At 39.8% G+C, this 17,058-nt stretch overlaps 1 protein-coding gene across 2 annotated transcripts; it reads right to left on the reverse strand.

Annotated features, from left to right (window-relative positions):
- Positions 1-1,537: 1,537 nt before the first annotated feature.
- Positions 1,538-16,310, reverse strand: lingo1b (leucine rich repeat and Ig domain containing 1b). Of its 2 annotated transcripts, none has more exons than XM_039658056.2 (2): positions 16,004-16,310; positions 1,538-3,476 (listed from the first exon to the last, which is right to left on the reverse strand). In XM_039658056.2, the coding sequence occupies exons 1-2, from the start codon at positions 16,013-16,015 to the stop codon at positions 1,623-1,625; spliced, it is 1,866 nt and encodes a 621-aa protein (XP_039513990.2). In that variant the 5' UTR covers positions 16,016-16,310; the 3' UTR covers positions 1,538-1,622. The 2 variants fall into 2 exon arrangements, with proteins under 2 accessions (XP_039513990.2, XP_039513982.2); XM_039658048.2 differs by having other exon boundaries at positions 1,538-3,479; positions 16,004-16,288.
- Positions 16,311-17,058: the final 748 nt, after the last annotated feature.

Here is a 17,058-nt window from a genome sequence, read left to right on the forward strand (position 1 = left end):
GAGTCTGGAATAGAGGATTGTGTAATCCTGTACCAGAAATCCTTTCCAGAAATCCAGAAAAACTTGTTGCAACATGTTATAGATCACTTTAGAAGGCAAATGGTATGTGTGCATGTCATTGTGTGTGTGTGTGTGTGTGTGTGTGTGTGTGTGTGTGTGTGTGGTGAGTATTGGGAAATGGCAGGCTTTGAGTTGCAGGAAGCTCAAAACTATTTAAAAGAGCTAATAAATACACAACAGTCTGTCATTGTAGACTAGTCCCGGCAGATCACACACTTGCGTATGCATACATGCACTATGTGCATCCATTCTCAATACTCTCAATTTTTATATAGGGTCAAAACTAATGCATTTTGAGTTAATCCAATTACCAATTAAGCAGATTCATGCATATAGGGTTACGACCTATAATCCTAGGTTGATTTAACATTTCAAATCCACTCTCACTACCGTTATGTGTTCTATCCACTTAGACCCAAATGAGTATTTACAGAAAAAATATGGTTTTCAGATGTTTTTCATGAATAGTAATATGGTGTGTGAGGGAGGGAGAGCGAAGGTTTTATCTGCACATTAGAGCAGTGTTGCAATAATCTTCCTGTGTACCTCACTAGCTCTCAAGGTTTAATTCACAGAGCAGAGCAAAAGAATTGAGCAAAGACATTGAAGTATAAAAGCTTGTCATTTTAATATGTTTTACAGCCATCCATTGTCCCAAAAAACAGCACTGTAAGTGTAAAAGAACACATTTACCTACTGAGCAACTCCTGCCTCTCGAGAGTGGTAGAAAATGCATTAGCATGGCAAAATGACAACATTTTGATGACTAAATCAATAAAATTGTAAACTTTTCACCAGTAGGTGAATAAAAACTAAGGAGATCTGTCTGATGGAATAGTAGTTTAGTGTGAGTACAACCACAGGTCCAATAGATTTGTCACATGTTCAGTCAAAGCAAATGGCTTTAAATTCAAAGTTATATCTGTCTTTCTGATTCTATGTAAGATGTCAAAATTGAAATCGCGCCATCAAACCATATTTAATGATTAATACTTGACCTTTGAGATATTACTGATTGTCAAGCCTAATCAATAAATCATTTAAAACAAATTGATCTCTTATAAAGAGTTGGTAATGGAAATTTACAGTGATTTAATTAGACCTATACAATTTGCATGTATCTAGATATAGCACATGCACTCCAGTAGGCTCAACAACCAATAACGTCTGATCGGCTGACTTCATCCACTGTATTGCCCAATGTACATTGAAATCTTTATGTACAGGAAAAAAAGAGACAAGAGGACAGGTATATACCGGTCCTCTGTATTCTGGCTTTCGCACAAATTTCAACAGGACTATGTTTTTCAACATTTACCCAAACAAGTACACAGATTTGTGAAACCCTCAAATGACCTGTCTGCTTTCCCCTTGAGTACACAATCCCTGTGTGATTGATCTGTACAGTCTGTAAAAAAAATGTAAAAGGCTTTTGTCAGAACATTGTTCTTTTTTATAATTCCATAAGGGGTGCAAAGTGTACGCTCTCCTTCTTCCCTCAAGATAGGTCTGTTGTCAAGAACACATATTCACGTAATGCACACATAATAGTGATTAGTCTTTTAAATCATCTTCATACTGATCTTGTGAGATCCCTCAGCAGGGCTGCTTTCTCCATCTATTTTCCGTGGCACATACTCAATTTCAATGTTTGGCTTGGCATTGCCTTTCCCTCGACTCCAGAGGAACAAGAGCACCAGACAGAACAACACCACTCCCAAGAAAGAGATAAACCCCATGGTGGTAGCAATAATGAGAGTCTTCATATCGAAGGGAAAGGGATCAATCGCACCAGTTCCATTGGCACTGTTATCATTGGGCTGGTTCGAGATGAAGGCAAAGGTCTTATTAGGCTGATGGGGCCAATTGGGAGAGTAGCTATGAACGTGTAGGTGAGCCAAACGGGTGTCGTTACCCCCTGCATTGACAGCAACGCATGTGTATGTGCCATTGTCTTGGATTTGGGCATATCTAACCTCTAGAGTGCCATCAGGAGATACCGACAGCCGGCCAATGCTTTTAGTAGTGATAAATTGCTTTTTTGGAGACTGCCACATAATCATGGGAGCAGGGTCTCCATCTGCTTGGCAAGGAAATTGGACCGTGGTCCCCTCATCCACAAATCTATGAATGGCTTTGTGATCTCGGATCTTAGATTTCTGACAAGTAAAATAATTTGCAGGGAGAACATCTGGGAAGTCTTTAAACTCTTTACCCTGCAAAAACTCTGGCATTTCACAAGATGGCTGCTGGCGGTTGAAATTAAGTCTCCATCTACGGCGAAAGACCCAGAGGAGACGACAGTCACATGCCAAGGGGTTGTCATGAAGAGCCAGCGTCTCCAGATTGCCGACCGAGTGAAAGGCAGACTCCTCTAAAGTGCTTAAACTATTGCTGGATACATTGAGAACCCGAAGGTAGTTGAGTCCTCTGAACGAATAAGGCTCGATGCTGACTAGACGGCCCCCAACCAAGTGAAAAGCCTGGAGCCTCAGCAAATTGTGCATTTTGTTGCCCTCCACAACCTCAATCGGATTGAAGGACAGGTTGAAAAATCGAAGGTAAACCAGGTGCTGGATGGCCACGTAAGGGACGGCAGTGAGATTGCAATTTGTGATGCTCAAGGTTGTGATGTTGAGTCCATGGAGGGACTTTGCGGTCAAGGTTTCTAAAAGAGGCCAGTTCGCTATCTCTAAGACTTTGAGTCGATAAAGCCTCCTGAAGGAAAAGTCTCGAATGATGTTGATGTTCAGATGCCGCAGCCTGAGGATCATCAGGTTGTGAAGATGACTGAAGGCCTCTGTTGGCACAGAGGTCAGGTTGCATCTTTCCATAGTGAGCTGCTCTAGGCTGCTGAGGCCATGAAAAGCTCTGTGAGAGATGAACACCAGGTCGTTGTCCCCCACCTCCAGCTCTTTCAGGTTGTAGAGGTCTTGAAACACGTTGTCCAACAGTATAACAATTTTATTCTCACTAATATCTAACCGAGTGAGGTTACTGAGGCCAGTGAAAACACCCTGTTGAATCAACTTCAGCTTGTTGTTGCGTAGTCCCAGAGTTCGCAAGCCAAGGAGGTTGATGAAGGCCCCTGGTTCAATGATGGAAATGATATTCTCATTAAGCTGTAGCTCCTCCAGGTGTGGGTAATTGAGAAATTCCTCGGGGTTGATGGCTTTCAAGCGGTTCTTGCTCAGATCTAACAGTCGTGTGTCAATGGGAATTCCCTCGGGGAGGGAGATCAGCTTCCGCCGATGACACACAACCGAGCGCTCTTGGGCACTGCACTCACAGCGAGAGGGGCAGCCAGTGGCAGAGCCGGACAGCACGGTACCCAGCATCAGGATAAGAATAGGCTGCCAGCATGCCACAAGGTAGCTGTGCCCACTTGCCTCTCTGGCCACCATTTTGATGGTAACCTGCTGAGAAAAAAAGTAGAGAGATTGGGTCACAACATGGATAAAGTTCATTCCACAAGAAAGAAAAAAAAGCAAAGGAACTGAGAGACAATCATATTGCTCCTGTTCTTAAAATAGCAAGAGATGGTGTTGGAGGAAATGCTGACGCTTTAAAATATGTAACAGACTACTGCACTGGAACATGCTGCGGAAAGGCAACTCAGAGCTTTGATTAACGATATAACAGAGGCATTAAAACGTAAACAACTGTATGAGAAAAAGAAAATAGCCATAAACAACACTGGCCATAGAGAAGTATAGCCACAGATATATTTATATACACTATATACTGTAGATGGGCATATGTTGACATGTCATTTATATTTTACATTCTTTTGATGGCTAATGGCATTTTTTTGCATTCTAGTGCTAAAGATACATTTTTTGCGTACTACTGTAGGTTCAATGCAACCTCGAGAATACACAAAACAGTAGAAATTGTAGGCCTAGTCACAATTTAAATAAAAATAATTAATAATCAAATATTCCTTTGAAATGAAGCAGGGCATTATTCTAACTAGTGTAGTTATAACTTAAAACTACATAAATAGATGGTAAACTATATTGAAAAAAAAAACCATTACAGCAAGGGGAATTAATCTGCAATGACTTATTTAAACCACAGAATTTAAATATTGAATTCTTATTATTATCTGGCCTTTGAACCAAATGTCTATTATTATGGACATTTTAAATAACTTTATATGTATGGTAATCAGATTTTTTTTTTTTTAATTGAACATGATTAATGGCCACATTTAGAGTAGAATTGAAGTGTGGGGGACCAGGTTGAATCTAAATACACTTTGGCCCACTACTATTTTACCTTCAAACGTTGCTTCCTAAATTGGTTGATTAAGCTCAGTCTTAATCTCATAGCCTGTTTCAGAGATGTGCTTTAGAATGATCTAGATCTTGGTTTAGGGTTTGTGAAGAGACTCGTGAAATATTGACACAAAGGAACTCAAGAATTTGCCAAAATGACACACAAGTTGCATTCGATGAGGTATGATGTTGCAAATGGGAATCATCAAATACAAATCATGTTAAGTAGACAGGGCAGCTTTAATAATTGATTAGTTAAACGTTAAGGAACTCCCATTTGTAAAGCAAGTGAAAGTGACCCAGAATTAAATAATTCTTGCATCAGTGAATTCAAAAACATTTTTGCAAGCTCAGTTGATGCATAAATGATACAATGATACTTTGTAGGTTCAACAGTAGAGTGCATATTATTTTAACATGAATAGAAAATGTTTAGCCAACTCGTATTTACACATCTGCAATAGAATATCTCAAGGGCAGCTACTATCATGGCTTTTGACAATATCTTAATGAAATATTATTTTCCCACACTGAAAACTATAAGACACAGAAAGAGTGTTCTATGTGAGAAAAGTACAGCACTGTGAAGCGGCTTAGGCCAGACTAGTTTGATCGAATGAACCTGCCTGCAAATAGGGAGTGAAAGTCTACTTAATGCATAGATTTGCTGATTCCATCTCTGAGTGTTGTCAGGTCTGTTGTTGCAAGTTTCTTTTGAGTTCCGGTGTGAAATTAGGTGAGTAGTTTCAACGATAACAGTTTCATATTAGTGCTCCTCAGCCAGATCAAAAGGACCGTTACTGTCAAGGGTGCTTATCCCTCATTCATCTATCGAGTGTGATCTGCATACAGTCGGGGAGCAGAGCGATCAGGCTACTGTGAGAGAATTACTACATCGATTAAACGACTAGTGTGGCATGAAGAGGTGTGAGGGTGAAGGTCATGACGTAAACTGAGCTGCCAAGAATGGGATGTTTTAATCACGCTGAATCTATCTCGATCTTCCCCGGCTGAGCAGGCATCAAGCCTCCCTAGGCACAGCAGGGTTGTTTAAACTGTTATCATGTGTGACATCTCCTGCAATACAAATTTTAGCTCAATTTGCATGTCTCCTGAATATCTGCCAAACAACCACCTTTGACCTTTATCTATAATTGGGGGGATTTGTCTGAGAGGAGAGAACAGGTCAAAGGTACTGCCTCATTAAAAAAAATATTGACAAATTTGCTTGGTAATTAAAAAACGCAAGGAAAAGCAGATGGAAATCACTTTAAAATTACATTGGGTCTCTATGGTGTGATCACAGTTTTCCTAATTAAACGTGGCTATGGCTTCCAATATATAAAATGTTGTAGTTTGTTCACTGTTGTGGTGTCACATAGTACTCCCACAGAAAGAAAATAGCTCTGCTCATGGTTCAGAAATGTGTACCTGTTTTACAAGTGATGAAAAGCCCAGTGTAAACATTTGTGCTGTTATTTTTTGGCCTGCAATTTGCAAATGTTTGCCAATGGGCGATTTGAAAATTACAATTTTAAATAAAAGAAAAACAAAAAAGTCAAATTAATAAGAACCACAAATGCTTTTTTTCTCTCGTTTTTTACGCACACACACGCACAGTTTTCCATCTTTGTTCCTAATCGCTCTAACCTTTGTTTTAGCCCAAATGCTAAGGTATGCAAATGCCTTAAAACTAATTTGGCCTCAGTGGTCAACTGATGGCAATTGAAAAGCCACTACACAAAGTGTTGGATTTACTATCCAATTAAAAGATTAAATCATCGCTCAGGAAGCTCCCATTCTGTAAACATACAAATCAAAGTCTGTCAGGCAACTATGAATAATGTATGAAGAAGGAAAAAAAACTCCTTCTCTCTGTTGCACTGCCAGAATATTGCATTGACGGTGTAATTCTCAATATAGTGAACTCACTCACATGGTCAATAGCTCATCTTATTAGTCAACACCCCCGCGTGAATTTCCATGTAGAGAATTGTGTCTTAAAAGGCATATCTACCTCAGGGTACTTTAGTGTAACCAACCGTTCCTGGCATGGAATATATTCCGACAGAAATGTGTGGCTTTTGCCTGATTGATTTGAAGAAATATACAGTAGTCAGTCAATGGGAGTCATTCTGCATATGGGAAAAGGGAGTAGCGTACTTGTATTGGATTCTTAAAGTCGGGCCAGTTCTGTAACTCACTATTAAAAGGCCTTCCTTCTCTGTCATAAAAGTAGTGTTCCCTTAAGAAGCAAATGTGCAGTTGTTTACATTAAAAGCGTGATATCTGGAGTATGCATCAACATTCCCATTTTAGAACAGCGCTAAGCATTCTCTTTGTTTAATAATTACTACCCACCCAGCGTTCAGTCACACGACAGGCTGCGTGCCATTTTAAAGCGGCTTGCTCTCTAAGATCTTTTCGGTGGAAATAACATTTTCTCCTCTGTTATTTTCCCTCAGTAACATGGGAAGGTCATACCCATTCAACCCTGCCCGCTAGCTCGAAGGGAAGAAATAAAATTTATTTTAACATAGTGTTCCTCTGAGAGAGGGACCCTCAAATGTAAGGACAGGCGCAATTCAGAAGACTGCTCAGTTAAGTTCAATCAAGTTCAATGAAATATGAGCTAGTTAATTGACAAGTCCATTTCCGGTTAATAATGAAAGGGTGTGCAGCCTTACTTTTCAATTATCTGTTGTCAGCATGTGGGAGGAATTAGCGAGGCTTCTTTTTCACAAGGTGTCTTCCGACTGATGCCTCCTTCCTCTGCTAATGGAGGCCTAGATCACTTTTAGATTACTGCACCTTCCCAACACTCGTGAAGTTAATAAGTGTTGCGCTTCAAAGATGTGTCCTCTTCTATATTTGTTACTTTCAGAGCTATCTGTCAAGCTAGAGGGCAAAATCAATTCTGCCTCCAACGTTGGGAAACCGAGCTATTTATCTGTTTAAGCTAGAGACCCTCACAGAGAAATTAATGTTTAAGGCTGAAGCTCTTAGCAAATATGAGTATTTACCTTTGTCAACAACAAACAATTGTTTTTCAGGGACATATTGTTTCAAGGGTTATTACACCGACGGAACTAAACACGCCCGTCACGGCGATATCAAGATTCATCGTCATCTGAAACCACATCAGTTGAATTGATTTTTATATTTTCGTGTTACACCGCTCATGTGTTTGAGTGCTCACTGGATGGTATTCTGTCTCTCCCACTCATGTACAAATGTAATTCAACCCAAAGGTCCATCATCCTGCTCTCTCTCCCACTCCATCCCCTCTGTTTCATCCTGGCGATAACCTTGAGGAAAAAATATCACGTCGGACCATCTACGCAGCCTCTCTATTTTCTCTCCCTGTTCACCGTCGTACTCTTGACCTTGGCAGTGAGCCTCGGCTTGACCAAACAAGACAAATAAGCAAAGCTTGTGAGTGACCCACTTGCAGATATTTGAGTTTTATATTCAATATAGACCCAATTTAAGGTTTCAAAATGACAAAAGACCCATTCATTTGTACTGTTTGTAATTTTGGCCATTTTTAAAACAATATTTTCAAATTCACACTGTATCAACACTGTTTAACTATGGATATTTTTCATTGTTTCTCAGTTTCTGCTTCCTACATTCATACTTGTATGTTTTAAAGTCGGCATGAAATCAAATTTGACAAATCTTCTTTTTATGTAGTGTTTTTTAAATGATTTATCTGTGCACTTCATTATTTTGTTTCAATTCATGTACCCTTATAATATTTAATCAAGTACATTACCCTTGCCTCTCAGACTGAATGTGGCATTTGCTGGCAATCAAATCTGCCTCCATTTTGTTTGCAACGCCCAGCCTCCAACGATCCAATCAATTCCCGAAGGACGAAATCAAGCCCCACCATACATGTTTTTTTCTAATTTCAGAAGCCGCTTCACTCGGATATACGTCACAACAAGGAAAAAATCTCAGCTTCCGTTACATGACGACTTTAAGTGCATTGGCTTTATTGTGTACTATGCATTTCAAGTGGCACTCTGTTCTCACTATGTAACACAAATGAGTGCTTCATTCAGGGATTTAACTCCCAGTTTAGATACAAAAATCATGAAACAACAATGTTTTACATAGTAATTAATAACCTCTTTTGATCTCCAGAGAGTTAGACTTTGGGGGAGGAAAAAAAACATTTACAGTAAACAGCAGGGCTGTGCTTAAAGAATAATTTAATTTTTTAATGGTGGGGTAATTTATCATTATGTAATTTTTTGAATATTTATGCTATAAAACAGATTAAACACTGATTCAGGTTGCTGTTTTAGCGCATAAAAACAATTTTGTAGGCTTTAAAATTAAAATGCATCATTCATAAATCATAAAAGGGCTTATATTTCTACTTATTTGAAATGCATAAATATAAACACAGGAAGAATACACACAAGATGATGATCTGCATGATGTGAGCCACAAGTAAAAAAAAATACAATTAGAAAATGTTTAATTTTGCTTTGATTGCTAATAAATTATTTTAGAGATGGATTAAATAATTATTCATTTGTGCTGGCAAATGATATACCACGAAGCATAATGTTTTATAATAGGCACAAAAGTGTAATAGAAAGCTACTGTGAGTTGAAAGTAAAGCGAATATAGAGTGCAGCAACTAATTGGATATACTGGCCTAAGGGAGTTCATTTTGTTCCTTTTTCCTATCTATTTATGCATCATCCCTTTCTTTCTGCCTGTCGCTCTCTCTTTCTCTCTCTCTCTGGTATCCCTGATCACACTGCACACATTTCACAGTATGAAGCGAATCAGTGGTTAACAGCTATCCAAATATTCCCAATACATAAATAGTTATTTGCTAAATTGCTGGTAATTAGTCTGCTCTCATGCAATCTGGTTGTGAAATGGCACGGGTGACCCATTTGCTCTGTGTCTGGAATGTTCTATTCATTTATACCCTGATCATTTAAAACATAAATGTAAAGGAAAATGTTATGGATACAGTTACATTGGCTCGCCGAAGTTCTACGCCATCATTGACCCCATCCTGGAACAACATTCCAATCAACCAATCAGATTTGAGGGACAAGTTTACAGTTTATGTCAAGTTTAGGCTTACAACCAGGGTTAGGTGCTTCTACATTTGTGCTATTCATCATTTTTCTCTGATTTTAGGGATAAGTTATGGGTAGGGTTAGGTTTAGGTGTAAGATATGGTTATGTTTAAATGTTCAGATTGGAATGTTGTCCCAGGGTCAACAAAATATGTTGAGTCAGGAACGCGTCTAAGGCTATACGTTCAGAGGAAGCATATGAAGAGTTCAGATGCAAAAGCCTCTAAAATGCCATTTGAAATGTTCTTCTTTAATGATGATTTTTATCAAACTTGTATATTTAAGTTCAGTAATTTCACCTTAATAACAATTAATAGGTAATTATCATTGCCATTTAAGTGAAATTACTGAACTTAAATATACAAGTTTGGTAAAAATCATCATTAAAGAGGAAAATTTCAAATGGCATTTAGAGGCTTTTGCATCTGAACTCTTCATATATATATGTATATATACTGTATATATACTCTCTGTCAACTCACCCAACATTCCTTGACAGTTTCAGCATCCCTCCACCACCCTGACTCTTGACTCTTGGCTTATTCTTTCACAGCCAGCAATACGGGAGGAGTACTCTAGGCCTAATACCTAACCCGGAGCCCTCTCCTCGGACAGCATGCCAAATACGCATTTATTCTATCTAACTTATTTGTGAGTGTGAACTTGTGAAATAACCAAAATTATCAAGACAGTTGCGATAGGTAGTCAGTGAGGGACAGTGATTTGTCAGAGCTAATATTACAGTGACAGCTCATTCAAGCAAAACACATAAATGTTTAAAAACTCAGCTCTCTTTTTTCACATCCTCGTCTTTGTTTTTTTTTATATATATAATGCCTGCGCATAAATTCGCTGGCAGATCACTCTATAAATAAACTTACTTTAATGTCCTAAGTGTTTACTTCCGTATGACAGCATGCTGAGTGACGTCTTTTTATCGTTCTTTTGCGAATACAGGTCAGTTCAGGGTAACACTTTAGGTTCCTTCGTTAATGAATAACTACACAAGAACCAATGAGTAACACAATATTAACAATCTAGGAACTATTATTAACTAACAAGAAACTCTGATTAACAAACTAGTAAGTAATAGCGCACAGACGAAAGTGGTAGTTCACTATTAACTAATCAATAACTACTATTTTTTTTAATACTTCCCAGGGAACTACTGAAAAAGTTTATTAATAATAAGAAACTCTTATTAACGAATTAGTAAGTAATAGCTCACAGATGAAAGTGTTACTAGATACTTCTGTGGAAATTACTAATTATTTGGATTTGTATTATAAAGTGAAGATCATTGGAACTAACTAGTAATGACTCAAGTGTTACTAAAGACATTTTCTAAAAGTATACTAAAGTTCACCAAAAATCTCAAATGGTTGCACAAATCATGACTAGATCATGTAGTAACACTTGAGTCATTACTAGTTAGTTGCAATGATCTTCACTTTATAATACGAATCCAAATAATTAGTAATTCCCACAGGAGTTACTAGTAACACTTTCATCTGTGAGCTATTACTTGCTAATTCGTTAATAAGAGTTTCTTTTAGTTAATAGTCATTACTAGATTGTTAATAAACTTTTTCAGTTCTCTGGGAAGTGTTAAAAAAATAGAAGTTATTAATTAGTTAATAGTGAACTACCACTTTCGTCTGTGCGCTATTACTTACTAATTTGTTAATCAGAGTTTCTTGTTAGTTAATAATAGTTACTAGATTGTTAATATTGTGTTACATATTGGTTCTTGTGTAGTTATTCATTAACGAAGGAACCGTATTCTAAAGTGTTACCCAGTTCAGGACCATGGTCTGCACTGGAATCTGATATATGCCACATTTAAAACAACAATGTGAATACCTATACAAAAAAAAAATTGGATTTGAGCAATAATTCGGAATGGAGCACCAAGGCTTGCTGAGTGAACGTAGCCTTACTCAGCAAAATCAGGATGTGTGGGATGACTGTCAACTTTGCTTATGTTGTACCTATAGTCCAACTGATAGGTCACTGAAAATAGTGTTAAGGCAGCTCAAGTTGTGAGTAGCAAATCAAGTCACAACCATTCATCACAACATAAGCAGGTGTCTTTATCGGTATTTACAACAGCAGTTAATCAGTGAGGACCTGAGCTAAATCAATAATCAGCCCTGCTTGCCCCATATATTTGTCTTTTTCCTACCCCACAAACATCTTCGTATACCAAATCAGCTTGGGTTTTAAGCCTACGATTCAGCATTCAAAGCAGAAATGCATCTTCCAACCATTTGCTTCCATTTGACTCCTCTCTTTTGATCTTGTTTTTGATGACAGTAAGATTTAGATCAAAGCCCAAGGTTTGGAAAGCTACATACCACTAAAGGAAAAACTAACAGGATCCTTGATGTTGAAACATAGAGAACTCTAGACTTATTGAAGCGACAATGTCAAGTACTGCGCTGAAATTTATACCATTCAAACAAAGGGTATGACCGAACTGTCAAAGCGAGGCTTTCACATTGAGAGGAATATACTATGGACACTTTGTAATATAAATTCAGCATTACATGCTGTAACAAGACTATATAGTGTCATTTTAACTGAATACATATTTCCCATGACTTCACAGGGCTTGTACTCTAAAAGCATTTAAATTTGAAGCAAAAACGAAAACCGCCATAGAAAAGACGGTTCAGACCGAGAGCAACACTCTTCATGGTGCCGACTGGTGGCCTGGAAGCTTCATGCAATCATAAATTGAGTAAATGACATGAATGTTTCAACTCCAAGCATGGTTGCGATTAAAATGAGTTACGACCTGTCATCCGAATATTGGTCTACTGACTAACTGCCAATGGAGCAATATGTGATGGTTGCAGTTTAAATAAGCATCCTTCAAGGGCTGGTAATGAAACAGATGCACTGTGTTTCTGTCTCTTGACAATAAAACGCATCTATTCTTTGCAAGCTGCATCAAGCATGTGCCCTCTTATCAGCTGGCTGAAACATTATGGGCCCTATTTTAACGATCTGAAACGCAAGTGTCAAAACGCAAGTAATTTTGTGGGCAGGTCTCGGCGCTGTTGCTATTTTCCCGGCGGGATAAATGCCTCTTGCGCCTGGCGCAAATCTAAAAGGGGTTGGTCAGAAGTAGCTTCATTATTCATAGGTGTGGTTTGGGCGTAACATGAAATAAACCAATCAGAGCGCCATCCAACATACCCTTTAAGAACAGGTGCGCATGTTGCATGACGGATTGTTATTATAACGGCGGGTTTTCCAGGCGCGTGCCAGGACCGTTCACAGCCGATGAGAGCGACGTTCTTGTCAGTGCAGTTAAAAGACAGAGAAGTGACGTTGTATGGGGATGGGAGAAACTCTCGCACATCAGCGTCGGTTAAACATTATATACGTATGTTTCTTGCCACTATTGGGCAAACAGGTCTGATCCTTTAGTAGCCTACGAGTACAATTAGCCTTAAAAAATGGGTAATATGTTTTTTTCATCTTCATGTAAAGCACAATGATTTTCCTCATGTGTTTTAAAATATTTCCTTGTTATAATGTATGATTAGTAAAAATAAAAACTGCTGCATCTGTGTTGATGAGAGAATCAAAGTGTATGCACGTTATGCACCCACTACATTATGGCCAAGCATACGCGCTTAAAATAGCATTATGAACAACGCGCAACGCGCCACTGACTTTAGACCAGGTTTTTTTCTGATCAGTGGCGCAATTGTTTTCTGGAAGTGTAAAATAGCACCAGGGAATGTTTGCGCCGAAACACGCCTCCTTTTTGCGCCGATCCGCCCAGGGAGCGCAAGTTCATTCCCTAGTTTACCGACAGGCGTCTTTTGAGGGAAAAATCCCGCTTTGCGCGCGTGCAAAATAGGAATGACTCATGCGTTTGTGTATAAAGTCATTTGCGCCGGGTGCGAGATAGGGCCCTATATGTTATTTCACCCCATGGTCTGGTTAAATTTCCAAAGATACGGCTGCTGTCAGGTACCTTGTCATGGTGCGAAGTCTAATTGGGCCCAGTCCCACGTCAATCCTCCCCTCAGCTTTCCGGTAACGGTTAATAATAATTCCATAAAGTGTTTTTCATTCCTCATTAATGCTCTTGAGATTCACTTTAAATTCACCGCGACCAGCAGGCAAAGCTGGTAATTACTCCAACCACTCTTCCTCTTTTAAACACAGGGCTCTTTGTTTTGGGTTTAATTGAAACAAAAGAAGAGAGAAAATGTGGAGAGAATATAGGACACCCGTAATCCCAAAAGCAATCTAGCTCAAGCTGAGCTCCTTGGAGTTCTTTATCAATGGTTCTATTAGGAAGGGGCTTATCTCACGAAATTAGCCACGGGATAATCAGCCTCGAGCTTCCTGAATTATGCTGGCATTGTTCCTCTGACCACTCCATCCGAGGCTAATAATTTGATTACTCTGACTGATACAATCAATGATATCTTCCTCTCGTCTTTCACAAGGCGCAAATTTTGCCATCAGCAGCCACCCAGATGATGAGTGGAGATACGACACCAACTTCTCAAAAAACGACAGATAGCATTTCTTCAAAGATGTAAGCATAATCAATGTAACCCTCACAAACGGCATGGCAATAAAGTAAGGCACGGGCCTGGTCTTATATTTTTCTACTTTTTACACAAAGCTCTTATGATTAAATTTTAATGGATGAGTCTGCTGCAGTGAAGCGACTCTGTGACCTTCTGAATACATTTGTGAGAGGCTGGAGTGACTGTGCGCTGTCTGATATGTCACTCGGTCGCCTCTCACAGCAGCCTCTTGCTGGCTTTCCTGCTATGTACAGCCCTATTTCACTAGTCCCTCATTTTGTGTGACAGAAACGAACTGCTGCGCTGATGGCGTCCGATTCTTGCATCCCTTCACAATGGGGACAAATGCACGCCTGGTCTGTCTATCTATGCCACGTCTGAAAAGGAGGCCCTCACTGAGTGCTTAAAAAAGCGTAAAGAAGAGAATGAATAGAAAGGCAGAGAGGGATGTGGCGTGTTCGCAATCGGAAAGGATCTGAATTTCAATGATTTTGGGGATTTCGGCCCCTTTTTACTGCCTGGGCTGCATCTTATTCAAAAGCTGTGAAAACCAGGGGCTGAGAGGCACAGGGTCTAATCTATGTGTGAACGCATGGCACAGAAGCGTGAAGTGATGCAGTTCTCCTGTAGCACTGCCTTATCTTGTTTCATCTTCTGTTTGTTATCAGACTGCAGCATTATCATAATGGCTATTGCCACCAACTGAGAATCTGCTCGATGGGGAGATTGCCTTTTAACATAATCATTTGAATACTGAAACATATCTCAATGTATAGGCTGTCTTATTTGTATCACTATTCAGTGCTGAATTTTTAGCCATGGCATTATGTTTTGGCCTGGATTTCTCCGCTGGCAGCTACAGCATCTTCAGAATGTGGCCAGGATACTGTTGCCATGCAGTTGTTTCATGTTCTAGTCTTCCTATCCAACACAAGCCTATACGCATATATTGTAGATGCATTGTGTTTTGATGGATAACCCTTTTTGCAGAGCACATGGTGTCTTAGATTTGAATCCGAGAATCGGCTCACACCTTGTCTGAACATTTTTTTAGCCTCAATGTATGATGACTAATGATATCAAAATGTATGTTTTTTTATTTATTTATTTAGTTTTATAGATATGCACTGACAATGCACATTTACATAAGAAACTATGGATAGAGGGATCTGACAGCTGTAAAAGAAACCAATGAGAACACTGAGATAACATGAATCTTTGATGTATCCAGTAAGGCTCCTCTTAATGCATTTTTGACAGCTTGCCAAGATTAAGAAATTAAGGGTAATGTTGTTATTCCTTTAAACGGCACATTAGCTTCGGAGGAAGTTGCTTCCAAGCAGTAAAACAGGGAGATAGGAAAAAGAGAGCAAGAAAGAGAGGAATGAATTAGTAAATGTGTGAGAGAGAAAGTGAGTGAGAGAGAGAGAGATAAAAAAAGGCTCTATAATGAGGTCTGTGAATTAAAGACTCAAACGCATCGAAAGCAGTACATTATTTTCTTTCATAATGCATCTTGCAAAATAAAGAGCCTTGAGTTATAAACCATGACAACAGCACCAAAGATACACTCAGAAGTCTAGCATACATACAAGCCTGCACCACAGACAACATGTATTTTATCCTGGCCATGTAAAATACTCATTAAAAAAAAGGGGGGGGGGGGGGGGGGGGGCTTAGCTTATGATAAAGATTTTTTTAGAAACAGTGCAGGTGAAAATATGCATAAATGCTTACACGGACAGATATTCATTTGTAACAAATGACCCCCTCCCTCTGCACTGACAGTCCACAGTATTTGGTCCCATGTCCGGTTAAGAAGCATTATTCAGCATCTATCTCTCTAAGCCTGTGCACTATCCATCTCGGACACATTTCCTACCTAAAATTCCCAATTCCCAAAATTCTCATATCCCCCTTTCAGCCCTTTACAGGATCTCAGAGTTCTCGAGACGCTTCTCTGGCACTGAATGCAAACTGCTCTTACCAGAAACGTCATGCGGTGGAGTCTAAATTTGGCAATTCCATTCTGCCGGAGTGCAGCTTGGATCCGAATCTCTCCAGAGTGGCAGGGTGGCACACAGGAGGCCTTTGAAGAATTTCATGAGTGAGAGGAACAACAAAAACGACAAACAATTCCTCAAAGCAAAAAAAGGGTCCAGAAAATTCTCACTGTGTGGAGCACGAGCAGCTACAGTCCACAGAATACATGAGAGTCTGTCCCAGATGCAGGCATGCATGTAAACAGGAGTGCACCCGCTCACATACATGCCATACCCAGCAGAGTGAGAGCGGGAGCGCGAGTGAGGGAAGAAAGATGGAGAAGGAGGAGTCGGAGCTGTGCAAGGTGGAGGGAGGAGCTGTGGCGCATTGAGATGGAGAGATGGAGGAGACGGAGGGAGGGGGGTGAGAAAACCTAAGAGTGGCAGGCAGAGACGGATAAGGAGTGAGTGAGGGAGGGAGGGAGGGGGGGAGGAAAAAAGAAAGCAGCACAAAGCTCAAAACAGGGACAACGTAACTAATGAAATTCAATTCTCCTGTTCATCAGACCGACTGCAGCAGGAAACAGGAGCAGGAACGGAGGGATGCCGGCACGGGGGATGGGGGGGTTGAAATTTGAGTATACCTTTGTGAAACCTTTCCCTACCTCGCCGTCATCCTGTCAGAACATGACGATTAATGCCGGGCTTTTATGCAAAAGGCAGCGTTCGTCAAAAGCAACCTGGAGCTGCAATGTGACAAATGGATGACTCATGGAGGTAAACAGGCAGGGTGGATAAACAACAGCCAATGGAGAGAGAGTGAGTGAGAGAGCCAGAGACACAGAACGGGAGAGAGAGATGAGGAATTTGGCTGAATGGGCTGAGTCTGCTTAGCCAATAGCAATAGTGAACTGCAAGGTCAGTCTATGGGGGATTCGCCCTGCGGGATATAATCAGGTGTAAATCCTTGTAAGTCCCCACACCATTATACTAAACAATAAGCAAGAGGCGGTGGTGCGGCAGGTAGGGAGACGTGCAAGATTACTGGTGGTGGTGGGGG

Source organism: Pimephales promelas, chromosome 1 (assembly GCF_988280905.1).
Source record: "Pimephales promelas chromosome 1, fPimPro1.hap1.1, whole genome shotgun sequence".
NCBI classification, from domain to species: domain Eukaryota; kingdom Metazoa; phylum Chordata; class Actinopteri; order Cypriniformes; family Leuciscidae; genus Pimephales; species Pimephales promelas.